The 14,581-nt window shown below is 38.3% G+C and overlaps 3 protein-coding genes and 1 long non-coding RNA gene across 7 annotated transcripts; 2 read left to right on the top strand and 2 right to left on the bottom strand.

Moving 5' to 3' along the window:
- Window positions 1-155: 155 nt before the first annotated feature.
- LOC146388504 (uncharacterized) lies at window positions 156-6,689 on the bottom strand. Its single transcript, XR_014800047.1, has 3 exons — window positions 6,464-6,689; window positions 2,110-4,463; window positions 156-487 (listed from the first exon to the last, which is right to left on the bottom strand). It is a non-coding gene; the product is annotated as an uncharacterized LOC146388504 (long non-coding RNA).
- Window positions 1,981-5,082, top strand: LOC146388505 (proton channel OTOP2-like). 2 transcript variants are annotated; one of them, XM_084925856.1, is made up of 6 exons: window positions 1,981-2,566; window positions 2,658-2,794; window positions 2,889-2,947; window positions 3,488-3,630; window positions 3,718-4,559; window positions 4,649-5,082. In XM_084925856.1, the coding sequence occupies exons 1-6, from the start codon at window positions 2,131-2,133 to the stop codon at window positions 4,817-4,819; spliced, it is 1,788 nt and encodes a 595-aa protein (XP_084781982.1). In that variant the 5' UTR covers window positions 1,981-2,130; the 3' UTR covers window positions 4,820-5,082. The 2 variants fall into 2 exon arrangements, with proteins under 2 accessions (XP_084781982.1, XP_084781981.1); XM_084925855.1 differs by having other exon boundaries at window positions 3,718-5,082.
- Window positions 6,690-6,713: 24 nt separating the features above from the next.
- On the top strand, window positions 6,714-10,073 carry LOC146388503 (Golgi apparatus membrane protein TVP23 homolog B). 2 transcript variants are annotated; one of them, XM_084925853.1, is made up of 7 exons: window positions 6,714-6,796; window positions 6,946-7,013; window positions 7,179-7,245; window positions 7,732-7,821; window positions 9,202-9,327; window positions 9,419-9,547; window positions 9,654-10,073. In XM_084925853.1, the coding sequence occupies exons 1-7, from the start codon at window positions 6,785-6,787 to the stop codon at window positions 9,678-9,680; spliced, it is 519 nt and encodes a 172-aa protein (XP_084781979.1). In that variant the 5' UTR covers window positions 6,714-6,784; the 3' UTR covers window positions 9,681-10,073. The 2 variants fall into 2 exon arrangements, with proteins under 2 accessions (XP_084781979.1, XP_084781978.1); XM_084925852.1 differs by having other exon boundaries at window positions 7,101-7,245.
- Window positions 10,074-11,217: 1,144 nt separating this feature from the next.
- LOC146388502 (ligand-gated cation channel ZACN-like) lies at window positions 11,218-14,464 on the bottom strand. Of its 2 annotated transcripts, XM_084925851.1 has the most exons (9): window positions 14,297-14,464; window positions 14,032-14,174; window positions 13,869-13,913; window positions 13,669-13,775; window positions 13,420-13,589; window positions 12,884-12,999; window positions 12,143-12,353; window positions 11,882-12,040; window positions 11,218-11,730 (listed from the first exon to the last, which is right to left on the bottom strand). In XM_084925851.1, the coding sequence occupies exons 1-9, from the start codon at window positions 14,358-14,360 to the stop codon at window positions 11,474-11,476; spliced, it is 1,272 nt and encodes a 423-aa protein (XP_084781977.1). In that variant the 5' UTR covers window positions 14,361-14,464; the 3' UTR covers window positions 11,218-11,473. The 2 variants fall into 2 exon arrangements, with proteins under 2 accessions (XP_084781977.1, XP_084781976.1); XM_084925850.1 differs by having other exon boundaries at window positions 13,669-13,913.
- Between the last annotated feature and the right edge of the window lie 117 nt (window positions 14,465-14,581).

The following is a 14,581-nucleotide window of genomic DNA, read 5'->3' as shown; positions in this document are numbered from 1 at the left end:
CACCTCAAATCTCAGCCCCACCCGAATGAAAATGGCAATGCTGCCTCATACGTTTCTCAGTCATGCTACTCAGTTGAAACTTCGGTGAGGACACGGATCTCGATCATGTGCAACATCTGCCACAATTTATACGATAAAATAGATGGTAGATCACTTTATATCATGGGTAAAATTTGTGGCTGTTCATCACTTTGCACACGCATTCTCATAAATCCTTACCAACCCATTGCCACAATCGCCTGATAACACAACTGATAACGCAGACCATAAAATTAGTGTCATGCCATCCGTATCCAGAAGAGATCCTTAAAAGTTGCTTCCTTTAGCAGGTCCAGGAAATCATCCCAGCAGCTTCGTGGTACCCGTCATTCATGGTGCGGAGATGAAGTGGCAGTCTGAACATGTCGAAGCACACAGTGACACAGAGTAGATATCAGTGCTTCTGATGGTCGAGGTGGTCTGAAACTGAGATGACATCTTTGGGGCTCTAAAAAGAAAAGGAAAAAAAGAATCCAACCCGAAACGGAAACATTTCCTGATGTTTTTATTAATTTTTTACACCACATTCCATCTGGTTAGGAAACAAAGACAAAACGTGCTTCACTCTGCTAAATGTGCCATTTTGGATCTTTAAAATAAATATCAATATAAAAAATATTTTAACATCTCTTCGACTTCTCGTTATTCTTTTCAACTCATTTTTCATGGTGTGTGATAAATCTCAATCCAATGTAATCAACTTCATTCAAATTGGAAAAAATCAGAGACATGAGAGGCATCATTATGACGTGGACACAGAAGACAAGAAGTGTCACTGTCCTTTTGAATCAACTATTGTTCTCACTTTAAATCTCCAGTTAGAAAAATGCATGGCACACAAAGAATGATTTCATAAATACAAAGGATTGCTGCAAAAAAGTACCTCAAATCTCAGCCCCACCCCACTGCAAAGCGTAAAACTGCAGCATAAGTATGCACGCTCTCAGTAAGACTACTCAGACTACTTGAAACTTCCATGACAAAATAGAGATGATAAAATAGACAGGTAGATCGCTTATTTAAAAGGATTAAAAAATGGAAACAACTTGAAGCACTGAATTAAAAAAAGATATTCACTTAATACAACCTGCACCCATTTAGACATCAATGGATTATTGCTGCCTTACAGTGGGTTCAAATAAATGTATAACAATAGGATCACAGAAAAAAAGAGGTAACATAAAACCTCGAAAGCATTAAAGCAAAAAATTGTTTCATACCATTTGTTTTTTTTTCTACTCTGTTTGTTGTGGCCATGCTAGTAAAACTCCATGACACCCATAGCATACCTTGCATAACAATAAAATGTACTGTATAATATCAAAACACAGCTGTTTATGAGAAAATAAACCAGTTCCTTTTTTTAGTTTCTTTGGAATTTGTGAGAAAACAAGTCTTATTCTTGGAAACATCCTTTGAACTTTACAGAAACATTAAGTCCAAAACACAGTCTGTTTGGAGTACTTTTTGCTCGTAGCAGATTTATTGATATTTATGACTCTTTGTAGATCATACTACTGTGTTTTCTTGGGCATATAAATGCAGTGACTGTCTAGACTGCTCATAGGATCTTGTTGAGACAGGTAGGCTTACAGGTATCCAGTAACTTTTCACCATTTTTAGCTCATGTCCTGATTTTCGTAAAATCAGGGCAAGAGCTTGATTTTTCTCTCTGATAAGCGCTATTTTTTTAAATAATATTATACAATTCTTTCACCTGCTCTGTTGTAATTCTTTATTTAGATGGCATGGGATGCTGTTGGTGAATTAAAGAAAAAAGCACAGCTGATCTAGTTATATTTTAACTGCAGGAGATAATTTTTCTGATTTTGAACACATTATTGTACACACTATGTGTAAAGCCAGAAGTGTGGAAATAGAATTTTGTTTGTTGATTTAAAAATTTGTTTTGTTTTAGATAAAAAAAAAAAAAAGGCCAAATTGTGCTGATTTGGCATTCGTGGAAAAGTTTCTTTTGCGCAGGATCACTCTACTAATAGCAACCAAGACTGGGTGTGGCTGTTAAACCTGTCTTGTCTTATATAGAAACAAATCCAGCAGAGAACTCACCTGTGAGCAGAGAGAGTAGCCATGTCTATCAGCTCTTGCTACGAGTTTAACTGTTTGACCACGGGAAATCAATGTGAACCTTGCAGAATGATGGCCCAGGACAAGGAAACAGAGGAGGTCCACCAGTCAAACAACATAAATTCACCTGGTCAGGAGGGAAGCAAGGATGAACCCGAACTGAAGATCTCTTCTGCAGAAGTTGGGAAGGAAAAAAGCCAAAGTTGGGGATGGATGGGATCTGGGATCATATGTGTAAACATTTTGATCCTGGGCAGTGTCTTGGTCACCGGGAGTACTTATGAAGATATAAATATCAAAGCCCCTCACCTGCAGATTTTCCTCATCATCATCCTCCTGCTTACCTCCATGTGGATGATTTATTACAGCATCTACACAGCCAGGATTAAAAATGCTGTCAATTACAAGGATGCCCACGCTGGGCCAACATGGCTCAGGGGTGAGTAAATGTTCAGTTCAGTTTAAGTATTATTGGGTAGTTTTACGATTTTTCATCCGTTCTACATCTTCTTTCTTTTTTGCTCCTCCAGGAGGACTTGTGCTGTTTGCAGTCCTCAGCATTATCATGGATATTTTCAAGATTGCCAGCTATGTGGGATACCTCCACTGTGGTTCTGCAGTTAAAGTTGCATTTCCCGTGGTGCAAATTGTTTTCATATTTGTGCAGGTAGAAATGAATAATAAAATGCTCCTTACTACATCTAATCTGGTCTTGATGGTTGCAAAATAATTATTGTAATAACTGTAAAATCAATTTGTAGACATACTTCTTGTGGGTCCATTCCAAAGACTGCGTGCAGCTACAAAAGAACATTTCTTGGTAGGTAATTAAGATATTTCCTACCCCTTTCTTCATCATTGTACTTCCGGGTGGTATCTATTTCGATACAGGGAACGTAACCTAGTTACTGTAAATCTGTTGTCCAAGAAGCTGTGAAAAATATCAGAGTAACTTTATACTGGAAATGCTGCAGCCACCAATTATGCTTTTCACTGTCTATGATTCCCAGACCTTCTAAAGGTCTCTTTTTAAAAGGAGGCTATAACCAGTAGTTACCATCTGTATTAAAAGGTGTAGAAAAAGTTAATGTGAATTGTTTTAGTTAAAAAACGATTAAAAAAAAACCTCAAAGGAAGTTCATTTCCTATAACAGTGAAGTAAGAGAACCAGTTTATATTTAAGATTTAGATTTGAAACTCTTTGCTTTAAAAAGAATTTCCATGCTGATTAATCAGGATTTAGCTTGAAACTATAACAATAACCTGAAACATTACACTCATAGGTATTATCTGATATGTTTTATGTTGGACTATCTAATCCTTGTTTTATTTTACCTTTCATTTTATCCCTCAATATTAGCTGTGGGCTGATGCTCACCCTCTCCACAAATCTGGTTTTGTGGATGACTGCAGTTGCTGAGGAGTCTGTTCACCAAACGTTAGTTCCCACCAATCTGGACAACATCACTAAACTCACTGGGCGAAGTTTGTACATCAGTAGAGGTAATTAAAGCGGTTTAAAAAAAATTGTACTAGATAAAAGAGTCGGTATGAAACCACAACATAATTCTTTTGTTTCATGTTTTACAGCAAGTTATGGAGACCACGAGTGTAAGTGCAGCCATTCTTCATGTAGCATCTTCAAGGTTGCCTACTACTACTTGTACCCTTTCAATATCGAGTACAGCCTCTTTGCATCTGCTATGGCCTACATCATGTGGAAAAACGTGGGTCGATTAGTAGGTGAACATGGCCACGCCAAAATCAAATTCCGTCTTAAAGGCATATATATTGGTCCTACTTTTGGAATCCTGTTAGTGATCGCAGGGCTGGCGACCTTCATTGCATATGAAATGGAAATGAAAAATGAAGATGCAAAAACCAAAGAAGAAGCATTGATGATGCACTTTGTCATGAATATAGTCATAGTGAGCCTCATGTCTATTGTGACTGTGATCGGCATGATGATTTACAGGGTTGATGACCGCGAACACGTGTCAGAAAAAAGTCCCACACGCAACTTGGATGTGGGGTTGCTGGTCGGAGCCTCACTGGGACAGTTCGTCATAAGCTATTTCAGTATCATAGCCATGATTTCAACAGGAGTCAAAGACCCCCTGAATGGGCTCGATCTGTCCTTTGCCATAATTATGGTGATCCAGCTTGGCCTGCAGAACTTTTTCATCATTGAAGGTCTGCATCGGGTGCCTTTTCACGAAGTGAAGGAACCATCTGTGATTGTAAATCCTTATGTGGTGGAACCCAGCAATGACATGAACAACCACGAAGGCTCAAACACGAACACAGAGACAAGCCCTGATATGCCAGAAGATAACCTGCAAGGCGACAAGATACAGTACAAATACAAACTGTTGTGGAAGCGACAAGTGTTGAAGGAGGTCTGCATGTTTTTGCTCATGGGAAACATCATTGTGAGTACCTCGTCTCTCGCTGCCTTAAATATGGTTTTTAAAAATTCACTAAATATTAAGGCTCTCTTATTTTTTTTAATTTTTTACAGTTGTGGATCATGCCTGCATTCGGTGCTCGTCCTCAGTTTGACCACACCACTGAAACTGAATTCTACAAATTCAACGTATGGGCTCCTGTTGTAAACGTGGGACTTCCTTTTGGCATCTTTTACCGAATGCATTCGGTTGCCAACCTTTTTGAGGTGTTTCTGATATCATAACATGGAAGCGTGCAACTCGTACAGCTGACTGGGTGGACACTTAAACCATTTATAACCTGTGGTTTGTTCCAATGATTTTTCTTTACAAATTTCAGTCAAAACTAACTAATGAATACAGCCACTAAGATGTATCTGATTATTTTTTGTATGAAAATGCACATGTATTTATAATGTTTTCAGAACTGTTTTTGTTTCTGATCTTGTATTAACTGATTTACACTTCAGGCATGTAAGCACAAAATAAACGCATGCACAAAAAGAAACAAGCAAAAAAAAAAAAAAAAGAGTTGTTGTTGTTATTATTATTAATTCAAGTTTACAATATAAATGTCAAAGTAATTATTATTATTTCAGTTTCTCATTTATTCCCCCCCCCCCCCTTTATTTATTGTAAACTAAATAGTATTGGCTTTTTAATTTAACATTAAATGTATTTTTTTCTGACTGTACTCACCAAACCATCATCCATTCGCTTCCGCTTATCCTTTCAGGGTTGGGGGCACGCTGGAGCCTATCCCAGCTGTCATAACCATAACCATAAGCAGCCAACACTGTAGTGGTGTATTATTTTGAAATCACCATTGAAAGCTAGGGCTGTTCGATATAACGATATATATCGGATGACGATATAAAAACGTCTATCGTTTCATTTTACGCTATCGTTTGTTTCGTGGTGTCGCAAAATAAACTGTTTACGGCAATATTTTTTCATGGTTTTGATGGTCACTGTAGTGGCTATATTAATTTCTTAAAGTTCTCTCTTTCTCTTATATTTAATATAACCATACTATGGACGGACAAGCCCCTGTTTTTATGCCTTGTGGTTAGCAACAATGACGGTAACAGCATCGTGTCCGCTTGTTTATGTTCCACATAAACCTTTCACAATAAAGCTCAAGAGCCTGTTGAGATTTTTCAAAATAAACTGAATCACACGAAAGAGAAGATTATTTACGGATGAGAAGTAAAAAAGCCGCCAGGTGCTAAAAAATAAACCTTAGACTCAAACGTTAGAACAGGCTTTTCCCCGCAGCACGCCGTGTAATAAATACTCACAAAGAAAACCTTTACAACTTATGTCTTAAAATGTATAGTTTCATGGATCTGTTAAAACATTCGACTCCAGGTACATGACGCGCAGCTGGAAACACTTCCCGCAAGTCGAGCTGCCCGAGATTCACAGAATTTACAGAAAATGTTACATTTTTGTGATTTATATCGTTATCGGGACTATAGATGTCTTATATCGGGATATGAGATTTTGGTCATATCGCACAGCCCTATTGAAAGCAGTGAAGACCTTACAATAAACACGACTAGTCAGATCTGCTTTGCCCACGTCTTTTCCTGTATAGCTTAAGAAAAAAAAAACGAATGAAAAAAACCATCTCCCAACCACCACACACACAAACGAAAAGAATCGGTCAGAAATGTTCACATTTCTAGCTTCACTAGCGATTTAAATGGTGCTATAAATACAGAACTTTTTATGTCAAATCACTGGCTGCATTAGTTTTGGGGGGTTTACGCCCTTCTGTTTGAAGACTATAGATAGATTATAGATGCCATGATAATTGAATAAATACATCCCAGCGTTACCTTTGTACTGGCCCAGTGACTGTAAAGGGAGTTGTGACGACTCACCTGCTCTGACACGCGCCGGTGTTGTAGTGTAATGACCAATTAGCTTTCGCCTCTCGAGTTCCTTGCCCTTACTGCCCTTTTTAAAAATTACAAAACAAATAAGTTAAAACGCAACAAAGAAAACGCTTTCCCAGAGCCCGTACAGCAGGTAGGCTACTTATTAATACAGCAAGCTTAAAACATAAACGGATAATCTACGTATTTGGGAGTGTTGTGCTTACCTTTGTGTCTGGCAAATTCAAAGCCACACCTTCGCGGGGTCCTTAGCACACGGGTTTGTTTACTACACGTCACCAGGAAGTAGAGATTTCTGGTGCCAAAATGCAGAGACAGGTGATCGAGCTTAAATTTGAGTTGTATCAGTATTTAGAAGAGATTATTTTTTGAAATAGGCGTTTTAGACTGTTTAATATTTATCAAATAAGAGTAAAGCGCCGTAGCAGGTACTTTTCTCGGTGTGTTTAACTTTGTTCTGGTTTCAGGACACTCAGGATGCCCCTCTTTTTGGAGAAGAGGATGAGAATAACCAGACAAAAAGGTCCAAAATGAGGTAAGATGTTGCACTTAATGTGTTTTTTTTTTTTTAGCCCAAACCCCCTTAACCACGAAGACTAAATTCTCCATTTGGGGGTTTCAGACATCCTCTGGTGTCTTTTTTCCATCTCTTCTTCCGAACAAGTGCCATCTTGGTTTATCTCTTCTGTGACATTCTCAGCGGCCGCTTTGTTGTCTGCATGGTCACCATCATACTTCTGCTATCATGTGACTTCTGGACTGTCAAGGTGGGTAACGTTTCACCACAGGGCTAAATGCAGTTATATAAGTAGCTGCCACGCATAATTTTTTTTTATAAGGGAATAGATCGTGCCTCAAGAGTTGGCAGTTCATCTTGTAATTGGAAGGTTGCCGGTTCGAGCCCTGGTTCCGACAGTCTCAGTCGTTGTGTCCTTGGGCAAGACACTTCACCCGTTGCCTACTGGTGGTGGTCAGAGGGGTGCCAGTGTCCGGCACCCTCGCCTCTGTCAGTGCGCCCCAGGGTGGCTGTGGCTACAATGTAGCTTGCCATCACCAGTGTGTGAATGGGTGGATGACTGGATGTGTAAAGCGCTTTGGGGTCCTTAAGGACTAGTAAAGCGCTATATAAATACAGGCCATTTACCATTTACCATTGCATTGAGATTTTTTATCTTTTTACTTTATCATTTATTAGAAAAAAATTACTAAATGCATCTGGAAAAGATTATGACAACTTACCTTGTGGGTTTTAGAATGTATCCGGCAGATTGTTGGTGGGTCTTCGATGGTGGAATCAAGTGGATGAAAATGGGAAGAGCCACTGGGTGTTTGAGTCAAAGAAGGCAAGTAGGAACTAATCAGCTTTGAATGGGTCTAAGGAGCTTGGAAAGAAAAGAATCTGGACTTCTCTAAGTTTCTTTAAGATGTTTCACCTCTCATCCGAGAAGCTTCTTCTGTTCTAAGAGAGTCACAAGTTTTTAAGCCCCCTTAAAAATCTGTGACTCTCCACCGAAGCCGAAGAAGCTTCTTGGATGGTTTTCAGGGTTTTTATCGGTTTTTAGCATTATTTTTGAATCATTTTTATCATTAACCCGGTTTCCCTGGGTCTTTTCCCATGTGTTATGAATAAATCTTTTTTTTCTTTGGTACCAGTACTGGTTTTATTTTGTTGTATTCATCTATGACACCTTAAAGGCCGGTCCATGAAAATATTGTTGGACATAAACCGGTCCGTCGCGGAAAAAAGATTGGGGACCGCTTCCTTAGACTACAATGACCTGGATGACTTAGAACCTTCACAGACATCAGGTATGAAAGGTTTAAACCACCAGCTTATAGATGGAAAAACAGAAAAACAAGGGAAAATGTACATACACAGCCACAATATACAGTCACCTAAAAAAAGACAGTTTCCACACTCTTACTGCTTCCATTGGAATTAAAAGAGTAAGAAACATCCAAGTGCTTTAAATCAAATGTACTTGATTAATTGATCAGCAAGTGTAAGAACCTCTAAAAAAGCTGTTGGTAGTTTGCTGATCTGTTGATTTTAGTATGTGGCCATGCCAGCAAATTCACTCCAAGGTCAGATCATATAATGCGATCTAAACTATGCAACCTCGTTGCAACATCTTAGACTCTACAGCCTCAGTTAACATGTTTAGAGAATTACTGTGTGGCTTATTTGGAAGGTTTTGTGAGAGAAAAACCTCTTCTCTGGTATCTTGGTATCTTAGGCCATCTGAACAAACCACAAGTCTTTAGGAATAATGTTCATTGGACATATTTAAAGAAAACCAAACTCAACATGTCACCACATATACTTCTTACTGACAAGACCTGTGCACCTTGCAGTCAGTGAGTCAACTGTGAACACCTCTGGATGCCAAAGTATTGAAATTGGTCCATATGTCAGGATAATGATCCTAAGCACAACAGCAGATCTACACCACACAAAGAAAAGACTCAGAGCTCGAAAACCTCAATGAATTGAAGCAAATGGTGCAAAGAAGAGTCCAACACAACACTGTGAGAAACTCATCCAGAAAACAATCACTTCAAGTTCTTTAACTCACTGCTGCTAAAAGTGGTTCTACAAGCCACTGAATCATGGGGTGGACAGGACAGAGTGCACAGATTGATGTGACATCTTCCTTTTTCATTTGACTGATGGTGATATAACGTGTATATATATCTTTAAATATGTCTACTTTTCTTAACAGACGCACAGCAAAAACACAAAGTCCAGCGCAGAATCCCGGGTATTCTGGCTCGGCCTTCTTGTGTGCCCCATTTTCTGGATCCTGTTTGTGTTCAGCACTGTCTTCTCCTTTAATATTAAATGGCTGGTCAGTTTAGAGTTTCAGCGCGTAAGACACATTCCTGACAACTTAAATAGCTGCTGATTATTGGCTGACATCTACTTCTTGTTTCCTCCAGGTTGTGGTAATATTGGGCTTGGTTTTACAATGGGCAAACCTGTATGGTTATGTCAGGTGCAAGGTGGGTGGAAAGTCTAACCTGAGAAACATGGCAAAGAACTATCTCGGTGTCCAGATTCTTAAACGGGTATGTGAATCATCAGACATTAGCCCTTCTTTTCTGTAGTTTGTCTAATGAATTTTTACATTAATATTTTCCTCTTTTTTTTTTTTTTTCTTTTTTTAAATCAAAGGCAACGAAGCAACCAGAAAGTTTTTGAAGTCAGCTGCTGGATGGGCATGTTTCTTATTAAAAAAAAAAGGTGTTTGGTCTTCTTTCACAGCACATGGGTGGTTTAAATTCCAGGATTTTAGAAGAGGATTTGGATAAGGAAATCATTCCTTTTATCTTGAGGGTGTGCCACTTTGTAGCCTTTGACAACTCATGCATTTTTGTAGCCTCATGGAAAAATACATTTTACTGTGCATTATTGGGAAAATGTATGTAATTACCTGTTACCTACCCTTTTTATGGTGTTTGATATTGGGTATTGTAAAGACAAAGTGTTTTGCAGTTTAGATGTAAATTTATACAAAAGTTGGTCATTTTTGTTAAGGTATGTTTATGGGAAATTATATGTTATGGTAAATAAGAAAATAAAGGTTTACTGTCATTTTTGGGTTGAAATTTGAATCTTACGATTGTGGTAGTCCAAATATATTATTTTCGTCATAAAGTATTTAAAAGGCTTAGGAAAGATTCAGCATGTCTATATTCTCTTAAAACACTCTTGTATGTGTCATGAGATTTCATCATGTGACCCATCAGATTTCATAGAGCCAGGGACTCTTATCTTGTGGTGCTTTCCACCAATAAGAATGTCAAAACTATGAAATAGGTATTGACTTTCTTAGCTGCTCATTAGCGCAAGGAAAAGTAACAGTAAGTCAAACAAATAACCACTTGTTATCACCAAGGCATACAGAAGTCCAAACCAGGTGCCACTGTTGCCAGCTAAGAGGAGGAAACTGTGGCTACAATTTTCATGCAAATTGAACAATAGACGATTGACTAGACTGATAAGTCTCAATTTCTGCTGTAGCACTCCGATACTAGGTTAGAATATGGCATAAACAGCATGAAAGTATGGATTCATCTTGCCTCCTGTCAAGGAGGTGGCGGCGTAATGGTATACAGGATCATTTCTTGGCACACTTTGGGTCCCTTAGTACCCACTGCCATGAAGCTGAAATGATCTCAAACTGGTTTCGTGAACATGACAAAGAGTTCACTGTACTCAAATGGCCTGCACAGTCACCTGATCGCAATCTCAATAGGGCATCTTTGGAACGTGCTGGAAGGAGAGATTTTCACCATTGAAGTGAAACCGACAAATCTCCAGCCAGCATGTAATGCTATCATGTCAATGTGGACCAGAAACTCTAAAGATTGTTTCCAGCACTGTGTTGAATATTCCATGAATAAGGCAGTTCTGGCAAAAGAAACCCCAACCCAGTACTTGAAAGCTGTATCCTAATAATGTGCCTGATGACTGTATATCGTCCCAAATTCTAAATATGAACATCCTCACAATTTAGTAGTGTTGTGCAGATAAACAGAAGTCCAGCTACTAGTTAATCTCATAAAAAAATATGTCAAAGAGGAAAATCGATTAATAACGTAGTCGCCAGACTGCAGGTGAATCATTCAGCCACTTGGTGGCAACAAAGGAACACTTGGGTTTAGCAGATCTGGTAAATATGTGGATATAATCACAATAAAGAAACCCTAAAAATGATTTTTAGTTCATGGTGAAAGTTAAATGTCTTTATTTCTCTTATTTTTAGAAGTATGCAATAACATCTTTTTTGCTAAACACCCAAAGACACAGTACAACTACACATTTGCACACATCTGTAGACATCTGTAATTAGCATATCATAGTGACAGTGTGGTTTAACTAATCTAATACATACATGCAGAGGTTTTTATCAGTCATTGCAGCTGACATGTACCCTAAGATTTAGCTTTAAATAAATGTAGTTTGGTTTTAAGAGCAGCTCTTAATGCACATCAGTTATACCAGAAATCAAAATGGTTAACTTCACATTTATAATTTAACATTATTACAGTCATAATAACAAGGTATCCAAGGCCACCAATGAAATAGATCCAGAAAAAAGTCTTGTCCAACATGTCGGCAAACTTGTGTTGTCTCTCCTTTTCCGCTTCGTTGGTCTCATGAGTTTCCAAGTATTTGGCCACTTTTCTGAGTATTCGACTGTTCTCTGAGCCATTCGGCTGGATGGTGATAATGTCCGCTTTAGTTTCTGGAGGGATTGAAATCATAGTTAGAATAGGTTATGCCATTATTACTAAAAAAAAAATCAAGCCTCAATAAACATCAAGACACCTCATACATAGTAACAATTTACAGTTTCAATATTTGCAGGATTTGCTCTACAGTCAAGTCTTCCTCACCCTCATCCTCATTTTGTTCCTTGTTTTCTGTAATTTTGGGGGCTGATCCTTTGGACCAACAGCAGAAAACCAGTTGGCCTTCTAGGGATAGCCTAGTAGTTAGCATGGACACCAGCATGCTCACAACCAAGAAGATCAGGCAAATACAGAAGTGGGGTCCTGCAGCACAAACAAATTAGTCAGGTTTTTTATTTAACACCCAGTGTGAGGCCATGTATACGGTTTGTTTGTGCACATGTTTCTCCTTGTAACATGACTCACGGATTATTGGGCTGCATTCACTGTCTCCAGGAAGCTGGCTATTTAGGATATTGATAAACAGGGTGAAGCTGAGCACCAGGGTGACCTTGAAAGCATTGCGTCCTCCACCTCGCAGTGGCAGAGCAAAGCTGACTATATCAACAAAGAGGATCAAATAACTGGGCAGCATCAATGTTAAGAACGGGTTGGTAGGTTTGAGTTTTAGTTCCACCTTAGGAGTATAACAGAAAACATAGCAGAAGGAAATAAAGTAAGTGGCTTTTCATTTTTGAAAGAATCTTTGTAACACTTGACACTTTTTCCACCTATGTATATAAATGTTAGCCAGTGTTCAATTTAAAGATGAAAAGGACGTTATCTAAGGATGCAGCAGTTAATAAGATAAGTCCTTTCTTTGCTCGTCCTAGCTGTTGAAAAAATGTTGGGTCACCATCATATGTGACAAGAGAACCAGCAAATCCCCCCCATGAAAGAAAGTGGGTCTATGTACAGCCAGATTCATTCATTTTTGGACAGTGACACATTTTTTCACTGCAGTAAAGGCCCCGAAACAAAGCTTTTTGACACTGGCTATGTCTTCTAAACTTCAGGAATTTAAAAAACACAATGATAATCATTTAATTTATTTTTAGTCTAATTAGTTTTTAACTGCTGGAAGGGGGGGTGTATAAAAATGAATTTAACTCTTAGACAGTCACTGCAGTACCCTTAGTTACAAATGGCAGGCCTGGGTGAACTTACCTGGATGTAATTGCGGTCATCTCGTTTTTTCTGAAGTATTGCAGCCACCGTTTGCCAGTCTCCGTGACTATTATCAGTTAGTCTCACTTCACCAAACGTCAGTGTTGTACCACATTCTGAATAAAATTAAGTCTGCTTTGAGATTGCTTATTTTAAAATAGAGTCATAAAGATCATTTCTTTTCAGTAATCGAGCGACTTTTTGGCAATATTGTAAGACACAAATTAAAAGCAGTAAAACTGGTAGCAAAGACCTGCAATGAATTAAGTTATATTGTATTACCTTGAAGAACTGCAGTTACCCTGCTTTTTTCCATGTTATACTTTTATGATCGTTGATCATAAACGGTGATCAACGGTGTTGTTATGAGATTATCTTACTGATAAAATTATTACAATTCCATTCAAATGGTAATGCATAAATTTTACATTTCAACTTATACAAATGGCCAAAAAAAGTACGTGAAAACGAGACATTATAAAACACATCTCAGAAATGATCACATATGTAGTATATTAGCGAATTGCTGAGCTTACTGTCAGTGCCCCAGGCTTGTACTGCAACAGGACACACATCATAAGCGAAGGGATAGTTGAACAGGTTAACTTCACAGTCCACCTCTGCATTTATGATCAGATCGTCCTTCACTGTGCCGTTACTGTACACCAGCACATTAGCAGAGCCGTGCTTCAGAGTTGATGTCATTCTACACAGAAGAGATAAGTGATGTCTCAGAAGAATTTTAGCCATTGTTTGAACTGACTTAGTGATTGCTAAAAACTTACGCGTTTGTTACAAGGAGCTCTGGAGTCCAGATTTTGTCTACTGGCAGAATTACTTCATCAAACTTGTACACCGATGTGTCCCACGCCAACTCAGGATCTTCCCATTCCTGTGTTTTCAAATCAAAATGTATTTTTTTCAAAATAATGTTTTGGGGTTTGTTTGTTTTTTTTACTTTTTTAAAAAGTATTTTGAAGCTTACGATCGAGGCTTGTAGAAGAATTAGTAGACGGAGTTGCTTTGTGTTCTGTTGAAAACAAATTAGGTAACAAAGAACTGTCATACAGAAGAGTCACCAAAGAGGTCTAAATGGAGAAATGAAAATATATTCTAAATTAGCTCCACTACAAAAAGTTCATACTTACAACTTCCAGAGTCTGGTACTCTAATATTGGCACTCGGACTTCGTGAGTGCAGCTATCGTTCTGTGGCTGCGACAACAGATTTTTATCTATCAACACGTTACTCAGACATCGGCGACTTGTGCAGTTGGATGAATGCACATGTTCTAAAATTGGAGAAAAGTTTGAACATAAGTTTGAATACTTTTTGCAACACTTTTTCACTGTTCTGCTCCCTCTTACAATATATTTTGTAGGATAAGCTTTGACAAAAGTAAGGTGCACTTACCTACAGTTATTACACTCAGTAAGAACATAGTCCTCACTAAATTGTGGGAAAGAAATTTCTGCATTTCTGTAGTCTCTAAACCGGACTTTATATCCAACTAAAAACTACAAATTGACTGACCAGAGGTGTGCAACTTTTTACCATAACTGTCCTATCGTCCTTGTTTAGGTTCAGCCCGACATGTCACTTTTATAACCCAACTGTGTCGTGTAACCTCTTAGAGTGTGCACGCTTCAAGACACTGACACACAATAGCCTTTAGGAACACAATAACATGGTTATTTA

The sequence above is a fragment of the Perissodus microlepis genome, chromosome 4 (assembly GCF_051167445.1).
Source record: "Perissodus microlepis isolate ML-2025 ecotype Zambia chromosome 4, ASM5116744v1, whole genome shotgun sequence".
Taxonomy (NCBI): Eukaryota; Metazoa; Chordata; class Actinopteri; order Cichliformes; family Cichlidae; genus Perissodus; species Perissodus microlepis.
Note: the sequence above shows the minus strand (reverse complement) of the source record. Positions and strands in the feature narration are given on the sequence as shown.

What these genes read in the sequence shown, in the direction of transcription:
- LOC146388505 (XM_084925855.1), top strand. Translation starts at nt 2,131, where the DNA reads ATGTCTATCAGCTCTTGCTACGAGTTTAACTGTTTGACCACGGGAAAT. An exon ending in TGGGCCAACATGGCTCAGGG is followed by an intron (nt 2,567 to 2,657) that starts GTGAGTAAATGT and finishes TTGCTCCTCCAG; the next exon opens with GAGGACTTGTGCTGTTTGCA. An exon ending in TTGTTTTCATATTTGTGCAG is followed by an intron (nt 2,795 to 2,888) that starts GTAGAAATGAAT and finishes ATCAATTTGTAG; the next exon opens with ACATACTTCTTGTGGGTCCA.
- LOC146388503 (XM_084925852.1), top strand. An exon ending in GTGACTTCTGGACTGTCAAG is followed by an intron (nt 7,246 to 7,731) that starts GTGGGTAACGTT and finishes TGTGGGTTTTAG; the next exon opens with AATGTATCCGGCAGATTGTT. An exon ending in GGGTGTTTGAGTCAAAGAAG is followed by an intron (nt 7,822 to 9,201) that starts GCAAGTAGGAAC and finishes TTTTCTTAACAG; the next exon opens with ACGCACAGCAAAAACACAAA.
- LOC146388502 (XM_084925850.1), bottom strand. Translation starts at nt 14,360, where the DNA reads ATGCAGAAATTTCTTTCCCACAATTTAGTGAGGACTATGTTCTTACTG. An exon ending in GAGCTCCTTGTAACAAACGC is followed by an intron (nt 13,590 to 13,668) that starts GTAAGTTTTTAG and finishes TCTTCTGTGTAG; the next exon opens with AATGACATCAACTCTGAAGC. An exon ending in GGAACAAAATGAGGATGAGG is followed by an intron (nt 11,731 to 11,881) that starts GTGAGGAAGACT and finishes CAATCCCTCCAG; the next exon opens with AAACTAAAGCGGACATTATC.